This window comes from Schistocerca cancellata, chromosome 8 (assembly GCF_023864275.1).
Source record: "Schistocerca cancellata isolate TAMUIC-IGC-003103 chromosome 8, iqSchCanc2.1, whole genome shotgun sequence".
NCBI lineage: Eukaryota > Metazoa > Arthropoda > Insecta > Orthoptera > Acrididae > Schistocerca > Schistocerca cancellata.
In genome coordinates this window covers 341,000,784-341,016,830 of record NC_064633.1, presented here as the reverse complement: position 1 = coordinate 341,016,830, position 16,047 = coordinate 341,000,784, and the positions used below count along the sequence as shown (strand labels likewise).

Here is a 16,047-nt window from a genome sequence, read left to right as displayed (position 1 = left end):
AAGTGCAGAGACGTCGTCCATAGTTTCCGTATGAAGCCTTCTTACTGTCGAGAGGGGCAGATCGGCGATGGGAGTCTGAAGGAAACGTAAGACCAATTCGATGGTGGTGCTTCGAGGGGTTGTCTTCGATACTCATCGTAGTGACGAGGACGTAACAACATGACCAGAATGCGAGGCACCACCAGTGCCGCCATACAGACAACCAGCGGCAAGATCCAGATCCAAAGTGTTGCAGTCAGCTGAAACAGCGGGTCACTGTTTCTCCAGAAGATGGATCAATGTCGTGATTTCTGGTGCCATCAGTGTGGTGCAGTGGTTATCGTCACTAGCTGGCGTGCGGAGGGGCACCGGTTCAGACTGACCACAGAAAATATTTGTTATTAAGTACTTATGATTTTTGGGAGGTTCCTGAAACATTTAAAGTTTGAAATGTTTGTATGTCTGGAATATTCAATGCTTCTACAAATTCACTAGCTTTCTCGAATATTCGATATTTATATAAATAACTGCACACTCCATCTAGATCAGTTCTGTTCTGGTTGTACGCTGGTGTGCTTAATAAACATGCCTTCAATATTCAGTGATGTATTTATTGACAATCCAGCTTTCGGATTCGGACTTGAGTGTGGTCTTACAAGAATCAGAAAACAGTGTATACAGACAGAATCAGTAAAAATTTTCAGTCATCAAACATCTTCGATCCCAGAATACGAAGGGAGAGTTAGAAATGCTCACAGCGCCTCTGTGACTTCAGGCAATTAAGTCTGTAATTGCCACTCAGCGCAGATGGGCTTGGAAGCCGTGTACTCAGAATTACATACCGCCATGTTAAGCGCAAATGTACGGGATGAAAGTCATTCTAAGCAGTTCATAGCTTCTTCGTAACTGCGTGGTGAATCGAAAATGTGCCTCAGACTAAAGATACGGCAGCTTAATTTGCTTTTCATTGCAGCTTCTCTCTAGCAGTCATTTCCTTGCATCGTATCTTCAGAAATGTGCATTAACGACACGCGTTTGTAGTAATTTTTGAAGGGTACAGAATCGCGGGTGGCGCACAGCACTCTGCATGAATGCCACTTCTGGCATGAATGCTTGTCAGCTGAGCAGATGCATCCGTTTTAGAATACTACAATCTTAAGGTTTCTGTCTGTCAATTTTCCATTCCTTCCAACTATGGCAAAGTATGATAATAAGTAAAAATGCCAAGTTGCAGCTCCAAGTCTATGCTAAACTGTAGGTTCCCCTGCAGCTGGGTAAGTCTGTTCAAAGGTCGGAAGAAGGCAATGGCATACCACCTAAAATAGTACGTTGCCTATTAAAGTAATCTGGTATTAGAATCAGCCCTCACATTGGCAACAGTTTTACCTCCTATGATGATAAAAACGTTGGATCGTTTGCAGTACAAACTATTTCAGCATCATCTTTATTTTAAGCCACAGACATAATGGCCATATACACAGTAATTCCGTATCTTCTACGGCCGATCAATTAATGGTGTTTCTCTGTGATTACAGTTTACAATCTGCAGCCCAGTCTAAAACATTCTACTCCTCTAACCTCCCGAAACCAAACTGGTCTGCAAGGTTGAAGGTACTCTGTTATAAATGATACCTTAACACTTATGGAACTGTCTGCACAAATGTTTCCATGAGATGTATTTTTCGTGAAGGCCGTAGCTCTACTTTTCGATGCTGATGTTACCACATTGTAACTTTATTCAACAATATTTGATTAACGAAGACAGCCAGATTGTATGCATGTAGGACGATACTGCCTTGAAGTAAAATATTCCCATGAACTGCTGATCTCCATTTTACGATTGCTTTCACATAAATGTTAAGAACTACTGACCTGAAGCAACATTACTGTACTCAACATTCATTGCCTCCCATTTAGAAAATTCTGCCCATAACTTCTCTCTTGTTACAAACTGTGACATAAAATAAAAGATCATTCATTTGTTCTAAATAAATCGTTCTGTTCATTTTTCGTATGAACATGGCATGACGTTCCTTGTTGTACCTTCTGCCATGCACTTGCTCGCTCGAACTGATAGGCTTCCACAATGAAAATGTAGACAACCCTGTCTTCCTTCCTCAGTCGGTGAAGCAGAGAAAAGTTCTGAACTTCAAGTAGCAGCTGGTAAATTGAGTGGCGGAGGTCATGGTTGTAAAGCCGAAAGTGAAAAATATTTCTCTGTCTCTCTCTTTCTCTCACTCTCTCCCGCTTTATGTCTCTACCAACATACATGCTATCGTGATGGATAATTCAACAGATTTAGATGGCCTCTTGCAACACCGTATTACAGAGTTACTAAATTCACTGTATGTCGATTCTATGCATCAAAACTGATTACAAAAAAATGGTAACGAATAGATGTTCAGGAGTTCAGTCTAGTTTCGTCACCTCGTCTCAAAAGTTACGCAAAGCACATTCCCTGATCCCTGGAACAAAAGAAAAAAAATCTTATGTGACAGTTTTGTACCAGTCACCAAAGATAGATTAAAATTGACGTGGTATGGTGACCTAGAAACAATGCCCATGTTTCAGTTTGTGTAATAGCAATTAATTCGTGCGTACACGACCTCATTACAAAACTCGTTTACTCACGATTTTTGCGTCCTTTCTGATTGGTTGCTTCCACGTAAAATCACTGCTGGCCAAATGAACACTACCTAGCACACGAAGGCCTCTTGTTCTTTCGAAGTTTTCTTTCTGTCCTCCCAGTCAAATTCAGACGTTTCCAACCAAACCAATCGGCGTCATCCCAATTACCATATCGGCCTCGTTATTACCCTTGTTTAGAAACGTTGTACAGCGCGATGACTTCTGAGGCAACAATGATGAAAGCCACAGTCAGTGACGTGAGTTTTGATTATCGTAACAACAAAATCATGCAATAAGTGTAAGCATCTCGTCAGAGACTGGGTAGAAAGAACAGCAAGGATACCGTTTCTAGCAATTATATATGTAGCAAACGTCATCCTTCCTTTGCCAGCTGCGAACAGTCAGTGCTTTGTGTGTGTGTGTGTGTGTGTGTGTGTGTGTGTGTGTGTGTGTGTGTTTGGCTGTTTGTGTCGCCTTTTCTGTAGAATTACTTTAATGTGTTGAATATGGGCCTTTGCACAGTGTAGTGTAGTCGTTTTTAATAATTTTCCTGCTGTTAATGTCTTCTGTATTTGATAGTTTTTTCTACTGTAAGATTATGGTACAGGTTGTGGCTGAATTTTAGTATTTTTAAATCCGCTTCAATTTTAGTTGGTTTTGGGGCATTAGGTGGTCAGCAAATGTGTGTGGGAGATGTCACTCAGACTTCTGAGCTGTTCTAAATATCTTGAAAGTTTCTGCATGTTTTCACCTTGTATAATGGTTGACAAGAGGTGCATGTAAGTTCATATATTGCATTTTCCAATATCCTACCAACGGACCAAAGTCTGCCTATAACTAAACCTCTGTGCTCATTCCATTCTATATTACCACAAACACACTGAGGTATCCATATTAAGTGACTAATTCCAGTTGTCGCTCTTTAATAGTGTAGTCTAGATACTACTTTCCTCGTTTCGCAAAGTGCATAATTTCACGTTATGAACATTTTAAGCATGTTGCCAATCTTTGCACAACTTTAAAGCATCTGACTGAATATTTGTGCAGCTATTTTCGAACAATATGTCATTGCAGATAACAGTATCACATGTGAAAAGCGTGGGGTTGCTATTAATATTTTCTGCCCAGTCATCAATATACACACATCAAAAAATGTTTTGCATCACCCCGGCTCCCAGAACTTCTGAAGATAGACTTTGACTGTGGATATTTTATCACATACACAGTCCCTTTCACTGTTCAGAGATGTCACTAAATCCGCCCAAAGATGTAAACAACCATGCATGAGCAGCGCCTATTAGACGGAGGGGTCCGACAGCCGATCAGTTCCAGTCATTCCATCAGGAAGGAGGTGCGCAGCTCGTGTTGTCTGTAGTTCAACCATGCCTAGACTGTCAATACCGCCGTTCGCATTGTTACTTTGTGTCAGGAAGGGCTCTCAACAAGGAAAGTGTCCAGGCGTCTCCGAGTGAACCAAAGTGATGTTGTTCGGACATGGAGGAGATACAGAGAGACAGGAACTGTCGATGACATGCCTCGCTCAGGCCGCCCAAGGGCTACTACTGCAGTGGATAACCGCTGCCTACGGATTGTGTGTCGGATGAACCCTGACAGCAACGCCACCATGTGGAATAACGCTTTTCGTGCAGCCACAGGACGTCGTGTTACGACTCGAACTGTGCACAATAGCTTGCATGATGCACAACTTCACTCCCGACATCCAGGGCGAGGTCCATCTTTGGAACCACGACACCATGCAGTACAGTACCGATGGCCCAACAGCATGCCGAATGGACCGCTCAGGATTGGCATCACGTCATCTTCACCGATGAGCGTCGCATATACATTGAAACAGACAATCGTCGGAGACGTGTTTGGAGGCAACCCAGTCAGATTGAACGCCTTAGACACACTGTCCAGCGAATGCAGCAAGGTGGACGTTCCCTGCTGTTTTTGGAGGCAACCCAGTCAGATTGAACGCCTTAGACACACTGTCCAGCAAATGCAGCAAGGTGGATGTTCCCTGCTGTTTTAGGGTGGCATTATTGGGGCCGGCGTACGCCACTGGTGGCCATGGAAGGTGCCGCAACGGCTGTACGATACGTGAATGCCATCCTGCGACTGATAGTGCAACCATATTGGCAGCATATAGGCGAGGTATTCGTCTTCGTGGACGACAATTCGTGCGCCCATCGTGCACATCGCTCAACTAGAGTGGCCTGCATGTTCTCCAGACATGAACCCTATCGAACATGCCTGGGATATATTCAAATGGACAGTTTACGGACGAGGTGACCCACCAACCAATCTGAGGGATCTACGCCGAATCACCGTTGAGGAGTGGGACAATCTAGACCAATAGTGCTTTGATGAACTGGTGGATAGTATGCCACGACGAATACAGGTATGCATCAATGCAAGAGGATGTGCTACTGGGTATTAGAGGTACCAGTGTGTACAGCAATCTGGACCACCACCTCTGAAGGTCTCGCTGTTTGGTGGTACAACATGCAATGTGTGGTTTTCATGAGCAATAAAAAGGGCGGGAATGATGTTTGTGAATAACTCTATTCCAATTTTTTGTACAGGTTCCAGACTCTCGGATCCGAGGTGATGCAAAACGTTTTTTGATGTGTGTATAACATGAGCAGCAATGGTCTCAATACACTCCCCTTGAGACGACACTCTATCCAAGATAATATACTTCCTACCAAGAAACCTTCAATCCTGTTACAAATTTTGATACCAATGTGAACTAAATTTTGGCAATTAGTGTTATGATTCTGAGTGAAAGACTTCTTGCAAGTCAATAAATTCTGCACCTACCTGACTGCCTCAGTCCATCGCTTTTGGATTTCGCATGACTGATGTTTTCGTATTCCATACTGATATATAACAAGTCCTATTGTGCGAGATACCTCGTTACTTTTGAGTTGGAAACATGTTCTAGGGTTCTGAAATATATGGGAGTCCCACTGGCCCATGTTCAATTTAACTATTTTGTAAGGCCAATCCCCGACACTACGATCTGTATGACTCATCTCTACAGTGTTGTGGAAGCTTAACTAGTGTCGTACTCATGGATTAACACTTGAAAACTGAATTCAGTGTTTTTGTGTAGTTATCCTCAATTTCAATTCTTTTATCACCCATGAGAGTCTGGACACTAGCTTTGGTGTTCCTGATAGCCTTTACATAGGCCTACTAACAGAATTTGTGTTTTGTGAGAGGCCTTTTGCTACAGTAACCGCTACTTTCTATTAGGCCTACTTAAGCTATGAAACAAACTTATTTTTACACTATTCGATCTACTCATTTAATCTTCAGCATTCTTCTGTAGCACTACATTTCAAAAGCTTCTACTCTCTTTATGTCTTAAGTGTTGCTCATCCACGATTAACTTCCATACAAAAGCTTCCAGCACATCTTTCCCAACTCACAAACTTATATTTGATGATAATAAAATTTCTCTTTTTCAGAGATGCTTTCCTTGCCATAGCCAGTATGCATTCTATGTTCTCTCTGCTATGGCCATAGTTACTTATTTTGTCGCCCAAACAGAAAAACTCATCTGCATTTAATCTCTCTTTTCTTATCTAACTTCCTCAACATCATTTGATTTAAGACTATATTCCATTGCTGTTTCTTACTTTTGCTGATATTTCTCTTACCTCTTTTCAAGAAACTATCCATTTTTTTCAACTGATCTTCCATGTTCTTTGCCTTCTCTGGCAGAATTACGTCGCCGGCAAACATTAAACTTTTTAATTCCTTTTTTCTGAACTTAAGTCTCTTTTCCAATTTCCTTCTTGGTCTCCTTCACAGCTTGCACAATGTACAGATTGAATAACACTGGGAATAAGCTACAACACTGTCTCACTCCTTTCTCTACTACTGATTCCCTTCCTCGTTCTTTGACTTTTATAACTGCAGTCTAGTTACTGTACAAGTTGCTAATAACTTTTTGCTTGTTTATTTTATCCCAAACAATTCTGGAATTCTAAAATTTGTATTTCAGTCAGTATTGTCAAGAGCTTCCTCTAAATCTACAGATGCTATAAATGTGGGTTTGTCTTTCTGCAGCCTGTCTTGTTAGGTAATTGGTAGTGTCAGTACTGCCTTATGTGTTAATATGTTTCTCCAGAACTCTTAACTAATCTTCACTGAGGTCAGCTTCTACCAGTTTTTCCTATCTTCTGTAAATAATTCGTGTCAGTCTGCAACTTGTTAAACTGATTGTCCAGTAATATTTACTCCTGTCTGTAGCTGCTTTCTTTAGAATAGGAAATATTACATTCTTCTTGAGGTTGTTGGGCGTTTTTCTTGTGGCACGTTTCTAAGGGAATGACATCCATCCCAGGGGCCTTGTTTTGACTTGGGTCTTACAGATTTTTGTCAACTTCTTTTCCCAAACCATAATCTATTTTCTACAATATCTCCTTCAATATTGTTTTTCTTATATAGAGCTACATATTCCTCCTACATCGTAGTCCTCCTTTCTTAGTGCAACCTTTCCATGTGAGTTCTTTAATATTCACACAGGTGTTTTTCTTTTCTTCAAGTCTTTGACTTTCCTATACGTTCATCCATCTTTCCCCTAGTCCTGATTCTACAGCATTGCATTCTTTGTATTGCCATTCCTGATTTTCCACTTTGCATTTACGGCCAGTCTCATTTTTGGAGATTATTGGTCCATCCCTTTTGCCTGCGCATTTGCAGTTTATAACTTCTCCTTCCATCAGTTATATTACATATCTCATGTCAACCAATGATCTCGATTAGGCGTTTTCTGCATGCCTATTTGATCTTTTGCTGCCTTGACTATTTCATTTCTTGGGAGCTAACCACTCGCCTTTTGTTGTATTCTTTTCCTCTTCCCTTCCTTTTATGCACAGGATAAGCAACCTTTTGCAATTAGATTCGCTCCTCATTTCTCAAGTTGCTGCTTGACTCCTTTTTACACGTTTCCAGTGATAACTTACTGTAAACTGTTGGAAACTATTCGTAATTCCGCCATTGATTATGCAGCGTAAGTAGTAACAGCCCGACACAACATCTACATTCACAATCAATTTTCTATGTAAATGCTAAAGGCTTTTCCATTGCCAACCTGGTCTAAACAGCATCAAACTACCATATCTGATGTTTATGACAGGCTAGATAATCTTTTACTGTAATGGATCGTCTGATCCGTAGTAAAATCGTTGGCACGCTCGATTATTGAAAGTAATTGAGTAACCAGAATTCCTTACGTATGTGTGTGTTTCTTGCATTTACGGAACATACGCCTGCAAAAGTACTGTCTTCTGCGGTTACTTAGTAAGCAGTCTAATAATAGCAATACTGCTGTGTCATATCAACGTAAGACGCAAGCCTAATGATTATACTGCAACTAACTCATGCAACACACACACACCCACACACACACACACACACACACACACATACATACACAGCGCACACGCGCGCTGTCAGAAGTAGTCGTACACTAATTACAATTTTGTATATATATGTCCCTACTCTGAAGTTTGTGACTAGTGGCAATGAAATGTACGACCAGGTCGTACACAACGAGGATGGTCAAGCAGAATTAAAACTAAATGAAGTAGCACACAAAAATACGAAGACATAGAATACAGATGTATGAATGCAGACGGACACTCATAAGAAATACACTGGATTCAGAAAACGTTTTATGCTTGTTTATCATCTATATGTAATTACTCTTTTTAGCGTATTACGCGTATGACTGACACCTCTCTTCATGATCTTCCATTCCTGAAGAAGTACCGGAATTCCGACAACTGGTTGTTGGCTTAATATGCTGCTCTCTCAGATGCCTGCTCTGTTCATCTAATAAAAACTAGCTGTCAATGCCACATTAGAGCCGTTAACTATGCGACAGATTATTGTCTTGCAGGAAATGGGCGACGATGTACGCTTTATTCGTGATAACTTACACAACATATACAAACAAACGACATGATTTCTCTTACAGAATCATGTCCCTTGTGACACATAAGAATACACCAAAACTCCACCGACAAACTTTCAGAGGTGGTGGCATGGACCAAAACTAGAAAGAAGCTTAGTGAACATACCTTAAGAACTATGAAAACTTTATCTTCGATATTGTGAAACAAATCTGTTCTACTGCAAGCTCTTTGCTTTCCAGAACAAGTTAAAAAAATTGTTCAGTAAACATGTGCTCTAAAACGTGTACCTTACGTGCTACGAGAACTTGTTCATCATCGCTACTATGGCTCTCAAGGAACGCATTTGGGGGCCCTTGTTTGTTAGACCTTTTTTTTTCTTTGGTCCGTACCACTACCTCTTAACATATGGAAAGAGAAGTGCATGCAATAGAAGAGATTTGTTTCGCAGTATCAATGATAAAGTAGGGAACATAGCTTTTAAGGTATACATTTCAGAGTACATGTTTACTTCACTTCTTCCTGTTTTGGTCCATGCTACTATCTCGTAAATTGTCGATGGAGTACTGGTTTACCCAGTTCTACCTATGGGGTATGACTTTTGAATTACCCTGTATTGTGCAGGATAGGGAAAAATCTGTCATGTTTGAGGTCCCTAAGAGCCCAAGAGCCCATGTATGTTGCTTCCTGTCACGGAGGGCAGTCGATCACGGGCTCTGTAGTCCCAATACAATCCAAGTAGCCTAGTTACATCTTCATTTCACCATGTTTCAAATTTAAGGTCAACGGCCAATTTCGGATGGTACGTTTTTCCGGTATGTTCTTTTCGAGTAACCCAATAATTTCTTGTTTACATAATTAATACCCTATGTGATCTCTCTCGGTATGTCTCAGTTGGAAGCGCACCGTGCATGCCAATAACACTAACTGATTTACGTATGATCTCCCAGGAAGATATGTATTGTAATGTAAACAGAAACGAAGAATTTTATCGTCTTCTTTACGGGGCGAACACTTAACAAAAAATGAAAGATACTCGAGCGATGTTAGATGTAAGATAATGCCTTCCTAACACAAAATATGGAAACCATGAATCAAGGAAGTATCCAGCATTTTAAATTCTCAGAACTGCAAACTAAAGTCTGCATAGCACGGTGTGACCGTGACTTCATCTATCCTGGAAGGAATGCTGTGTATGAGATTTAACTGTCGTATCGGCAAGCACATTTTCTCAAGCGACAGAAATTAAGCCTATTTTCAGACAATCCACTTGATATTAAATCCCCACATTTTCTTAGTTGTGCATCACCCATAATTTTTTTTTGAAGCAGTAAAAACCAAAACATGCGACAATTTCTAGATAGCTTGTGACCTATCCGTGATCACCAACCTCTTCGTTTCTATCATTCTTCCACCATCCGTCATCACATCTCGGATCCTCTCATTCCTTCCACCTTTTTTTTCCCTTCATTTCGACGCGCGAAGCAAGAGCCCTTTGTTCTGCTGCGGCTGCCCGCCACCTTGTTCTATCGTGGCTCATCACGGCTGACCCGGAGCTTGTTGCTGGAGCCTGGGTGGGGAAGAGTGAGAGATGGAGAGAGGCGGCGGGAAGGAGAACGCAGCGGGAATGAGAGAAACAGCGTAAGCTAGAGTGGTAACTACTCGAGCTTGCAAGGAACAATTTAGTAAAATGAGAACGAAATTTATTGTCAGTGTCTGAGCACAATGTTTATTTCCTTATATTTCGGCAAATATAGCTCAGTTCATTTTTATGAACATCCTTTTTGTAGCTAATCTGGATGTTTTAAAAGAAGAAAAAAAATGTCCATGAAGAAACGTTTTCCTTCTTACTAACTTCGCTATAACTAACAGTCCCTCACGGAATGAATGAAGGAAAATATACACAATAACATGCGTAATGTATGTATGTAAACAAATGAAAACTCATGTGTATTTCACACAATAATTACGTATTTTAAATATCGTCAAATGCTTTAAAATCAACAAGTCTTAATGGCTGCGGCAAATGGATTGTTCAACAACCGAAGACACACATATCTTCTACAACAAGAAACAAAATTTCCTTTAAAAGAGGTAGTAAACAAAACAGTGACTTACCGCGGCAGATGGATGTCTAGCCGGGGCAGGATACATGATGAAACTGTGCACAAAATACACACACGGCTATATGCCAATTGAAGAAAACATCACCTCCACATATTACCACTTTCGGCAAAACCGCAGGTTGCTGAACCCACAACACCGCACACGAAATATTTTACTGTTGTCACACTTTTCCGTTACCAATAATACGAATTACTTTGATCACAATTACATTTCACAGCGCCAGTTAAAAATACACTCATTATTCTTTTCGTTTATTCCATTACGTAGCCGATTTTCATTCAAATATATAGTTTTCGCACTCTTAACGCGCACAATCCATTGTTCCACTACCGCCACCGCCAGATACTTTGCTTGTAATGGCGTATATCCCACGTGGTATATTGGAGAGAAACGTCACATATTTCTCAGCCAATGATCAGCCAGAACTGCAGAAGCCCCGCCTGCTGGTGGAAGAGTGACAGGTCCCCTTCAACTCCGCGTGGAGCTGAGACCACAGACCATAAAGAGTCAGCCAGCACACTTCCACTACAGCTAATGATATCACTTATTGTACCTTTCACTACGTTAGTCGACGTTCAGTTATCTCTGGTTTCCACATAATTTGTGCAATTTGTTGCATATTTATTCAATAAAAATGTTGCTATATGGTCTATTACAACTTAGTGGTATTTTTATATGTGCATTAATTACTTTTATTTTCACTAATGAAACAAAATGTAAAGTTAGTCTTTTCACTGATACCTATTGTCAGAATTTTTCGAGGAGTGGTATTGCTGAGCCGCTGAAACTCTTTGGGCTGAGCAGCCTGGCAGTATGGTGGAGACCTCTGGTGAGGGACGTCCGAACCAGGTGCAGACCATATTGTGTTTTTATTCCAGTTTATCCGTTACAGCTGCTGAGGAGAGCTGCAGCGGATAAAATTAGGGAATTATTAAGATTTGTGAACCTGGGCTGTGGAGTATGTCGGAAAATCAAGAAATGGACATCAAAAATTTTGTATTCAATGCAGCTAGGGATGGCAGATTACGGCGACTGAAGGTAATGTTCTGAAATGTACTTATGTTTTTAATCACACAACTGCCACTTTATCGGTTCCTAAATATTTTGTCGTCATTATCAGATCCCATTTTCCATGAATTTCTAAGCTGTTACTGTTTATACGATTGTAGTCACTGCATTTCGTAGATGTTGTTTTGCTCCTGTTTAACAGCACTTTAACGCATGCAAAACAAAACGTTAGTAGCAGACATTATAATAGTGCGACAATTTATTGCTTCAAAAATAAAATCATTTTGCAAACAATGCATGAATCGGTTATTAGTCCGTGCTAGCTTAGTGTACAGCATCTCTGGCATTTGGTCTGTACTCTATTTATTAGTTCGTTTATTTTATTTTACTTTATCACGAAGATAGAACCTGAAGAATAGTGATTTTGCAAGCTAATCTGACAAGTCGTAATTGTAGATTCATTGTTCACGTGTCCAGTAGAAGATAAATGAGGTAGATGTTATTGGTAGTCCAGTTGAGGTTATGTGCTATTGTTATCAGAGTAGGAAAATTCCTTAGTCACAAGTTCATTAAGCCTTGAATGAAAACAGCTTCTCACCAATTTCATTGGGCCAACTTGATTCGTATATTGCCAATTCTAAAGATAAATTTTCATTTGCTGTAGTCCTTGCAAGAGTTCGAATTTGTCCTTTTTTCCTCAATACTGCTTTCCTCGTAGTGAATGGCGTATATTGTATTTGCGAGGCATGTCTTTTGTGTGTAAGAAATAAAACTTATAATATGTTAATTGACTTTAAGAATTCATTGGCTGCTACCCATCCGCGTAATTGTGTTTGGCGTTTCATATATTTTCGTCTAATTTTTTTCGTATATGTTGATAAACGTACGGAGTTGTGCGATTAGTAGTGCATACATTTTTTGTTATTGTTTAGAATTGTTATTATTGTAAACACTCACTGTATATCGTTTTACTGGAAACAGTTGCCCCCTCCTGTCGGTTTGCCAGAGTTTGGTTGCTGCCGTATTTTGCTGTTATGGGTGGTTAATGTCGTGAAATGATACACACGAATTTTTTCATTCATATATTAGCACAGTATTACATTCAGTAGTGCTCTCAGATATCTCGAGTCAGTATAAAATTCAGCTGTCTGATAAGTCCGGTAAAGTAGTCTGCTGGAGTAGATTAGTTTCAGTTCTCAGTATGGCCTGCTACAAAGCTGTTAATTCTTGAGAAACGTTGTTTTGTTAAGGTATTAAGCTGTTGACAATTGCAGTGGAAATCCCGCTCAAGTTAGGCATGCTGTATGTTCTTTTCTGTTGGTTTTAGTTTGTATTCTTTCTTTTTAACAACATCATTAATCTGTCTGTACAGACATAATTCCAAAAGATGTAAATCAACTGATTTTCTTTAATACGTAAAAGGGAAGCCAGTCTGATTTAAGAAACAAATGTGTTGTAGATGAAGAAAATTATTACGAAAAGTGGTAGCCTTTCAATTTTGATAACTGTATACATTTGTCACAAATGCGACCTGTATGGCATGTAATGGTGTTGGGTTCGTATTTATTATTTTTGCTTTTTTGTGAATGGTTCCAGAGTTTAAAGCTTTGTGAAAGGTCTCATGACCGCAGAGATTTAAAAGAAGTGATATTTAATTTTAAACATCGAGATAACTTCAGGGGAATATTTACAAACATGTTTTAATGCAGTCATTTGTGAAGTGCTTGATATGGTTCTCTCTTTTGTCATATTTACTGTTTGTCGAAACTTTTTTTTTGTGATAGAGTATGTTCTAGTGCTTTGTGACACGACGGTAGGACTGAGACAAGAATTTGAAACGGTACCTATGATGTGAAAATTTGTGTAGTTGTACAGAGAGGTTGCTTTTCATTAAGCCTATGACAATATTTTATTAACTTGAGCTAAGTGGTTGACTATGAAACAGATATATTTCCATTACTTTACGACCGAAATGACAAATGACCATTAGGTATTCTTTATTGTTGAATATAACCATTCTAAATTTGTATGATTTCTTAAGATATCTTCATTTTGTGATCGTAGCTTAGGTTGTTAACTGGATGGAATTCAGTGAAGTGGAATTAAAACATAAAGCTGATGTATAAATTCATTTGCATCTGAAATAACTTGTGCAGGTGAATATTTGCCTTTCTTATGACAGTGTCGAGATTTTTGACACACGTGAAACTGATGTAAATAATCATATGCAGATGTTATCTTACTGTTACTTGTAGAATAAGTAGCAGTGACAGATAGTGGGAAGGAGAGAGTTTGCAGCCTAAAGATTGGTTTGCCCATAATTTTCTAAGTTAGCAGGTCTAGCGAGAAGTGAAAGCCACGATTCCTGCCAGATGCGGAAAAGGTTCAGTGTTCCACTGGCATCGGGCTTAGCCTTAGTAGTGTTTGCTTCGGTTTGAGGTGGGAATTCAGACATGCGAACAAGGCAAGGCGAGCTGTATTCCTTGGTGTGTGACGTTGTATGTTTCGTAATTGGTGTATTCAGATGTATTTGTCAGTCGTGTTCTTTAACTTTCTTGTAGTTATTGTGGATGGCAAGTGCATTGAAGATCGAGATACTGACATTATGCTGTGTACTTTTATTTTATTTGGTATTGTGACAGATATGTCTGTGGGGTGCCCCAGGAGGAATGGTAAATATTAATGGATATGACAAGAACGACCATTCGAAGCAAAAAGTCTAGTAAACGTGGGTTCTAAAATGCATACGGTAAGAGGTATAAGTACTTTTAGTAGAAGAGGTGGGTGTCAACAGTAGCGGAAGGATGAAAAAGTGCTTGTAGCTCGTAAGGCATGCACTTACTTCACAATTTTCTCATTTTTTGGTGCGCACTGCATCCTTCCAAAATACGGCAAACAAAGAGCTTGTAGTGGAGATTTTTCACAGTATCTAAGATGTACTCATTGCTCTAAAGGTAAGCATTTTAGAGCCCTTGTTTACTAGACTTTTTGGTTCGAATGATTGTTCCTGTCATATCTGTGCATATTGACCATTCCTCGTGGGGCACCCTGTATGTTGTATCCTGAGGAAGATCAGGTTGTAACGTGATAATTCGGTTGTGAATTTTCGCCAGCGAGTCTATCATAGTAGTAAAAAAGTTTAGCGGAAGCTGATCTGTGACGTAGTTTAAGGCTTGGGTAATGCTGGATAGTTACACTTCGTGAGTTAACGGATCAAATAAATGTGTCATAACAATATTTTTTTAACAGTTTGCGTAATCCATGTGCTATACACTTTGCCCTTAAATTTTCAAATTTTAACATACTTCTACACGTTAATAACAAAATGCAAATATAAAATACCCTCCATTCCCGTGGTGGGTAGCGTTAGTTGGTAAGTTTTGGTTTTGCTAATGTTTTCATGTTGTGACTTCATCCTAGTTGTACTTGACACTTACAGCTTCACTATGTTAATGTCACCGATTTAGCGGAGTTGTATCGCGTTGTTTACTAATTCCAACATTTATCCGATCTTTTGAACATTTCTGTACTCCCCTTCTTAAGTATAGAATTAAATTTGTTTTGTGAGCAGTAATGTAAAAGCTTGGCGTACATGATACATAAATATAGCCGAAGATGCTTTTAGAAAGAACGCTGATTGCATATTTTAAAGAGATGACATTCTGTTTGACGTCTACCTCCATTTAAACTGAAGACTCAGTGCGCGGAGTATGAGTGGCATACTGTAATCAGATAGCCTTTTACTCACAGATGATTTAGTGCGCAGTATTACAGAGCCACTCGCTAGTTTCGCCTGCTGGCTGATGTTGATACCCTTCTTTCATTCGGCTCTTGGGAGCATCACAAATACGTCTTCACACAATACACGTGCCATATTCTATCGTGTATATCATCATCCAAAAAACTCAATTCCTTGTTTATGTAACCACTTTTCTGTCTCAAGTCGGCAATGCGTTTCGGCTATAAAGCTGCAGTTCCACTAGTTACATTTTTCGGTATGGATTTTCTTGGACAGGTTCTTGCTATTCTTCTCAGGATTCAAAGATGTTGTTTTTGAAGTCGTTGGATGGTAATCGGAATTGGCCACAATATAAAGTGCAGAACCCATGTCTTACAGACAAATCTCTATTGCATATGTTAAGTCTCGATTTATCTTCTAGAAATAATTTGTGCAGCTGTTAGTTTCTCTCGCTTCTTTTCTTTCCCAAATCCAATATGAATGTCTTCTAATTGCTGGCAGATACCTCCACAGGAATGTTTTCCGCTTCTTCCTTGATAATTGTGTTATTATAGACATTTACAATCCCTGCCATTTTTTAGGATGTTTGTTCCTCAGACCTGCTTCTTTATAGCAAGGAGAATATTACTTGTT

At 39.7% G+C, this 16,047-nt stretch overlaps 2 protein-coding genes across 2 annotated transcripts in view; one reads left to right on the top strand and one right to left on the bottom strand.

The window, feature by feature from the left end:
• LOC126094552 (protein groucho) overlaps positions 1-11,062 on the bottom strand; it is a 701,311-nt gene extending 690,249 nt beyond the window's left edge. The window contains exon 1 of the mRNA XM_049908986.1: positions 10,659-11,062. Coding sequence (XP_049764943.1) covers positions 10,659-10,694 — 36 coding nt within the window. The 5' untranslated portion in view covers positions 10,695-11,062. The remainder of the gene's footprint in view (positions 1-10,658) is intronic.
• A 406-nt stretch (positions 11,063-11,468) lies between these two features.
• The window catches only part of LOC126094606 (protein fem-1 homolog CG6966), a 133,318-nt gene continuing 128,739 nt past the window's right edge, over positions 11,469-16,047 (top strand). Inside the window, exon 1 of the mRNA XM_049909083.1 lies at positions 11,469-11,705. Coding sequence (XP_049765040.1) covers positions 11,628-11,705 — 78 coding nt within the window. The 5' untranslated portion in view covers positions 11,469-11,627. The remainder of the gene's footprint in view (positions 11,706-16,047) is intronic.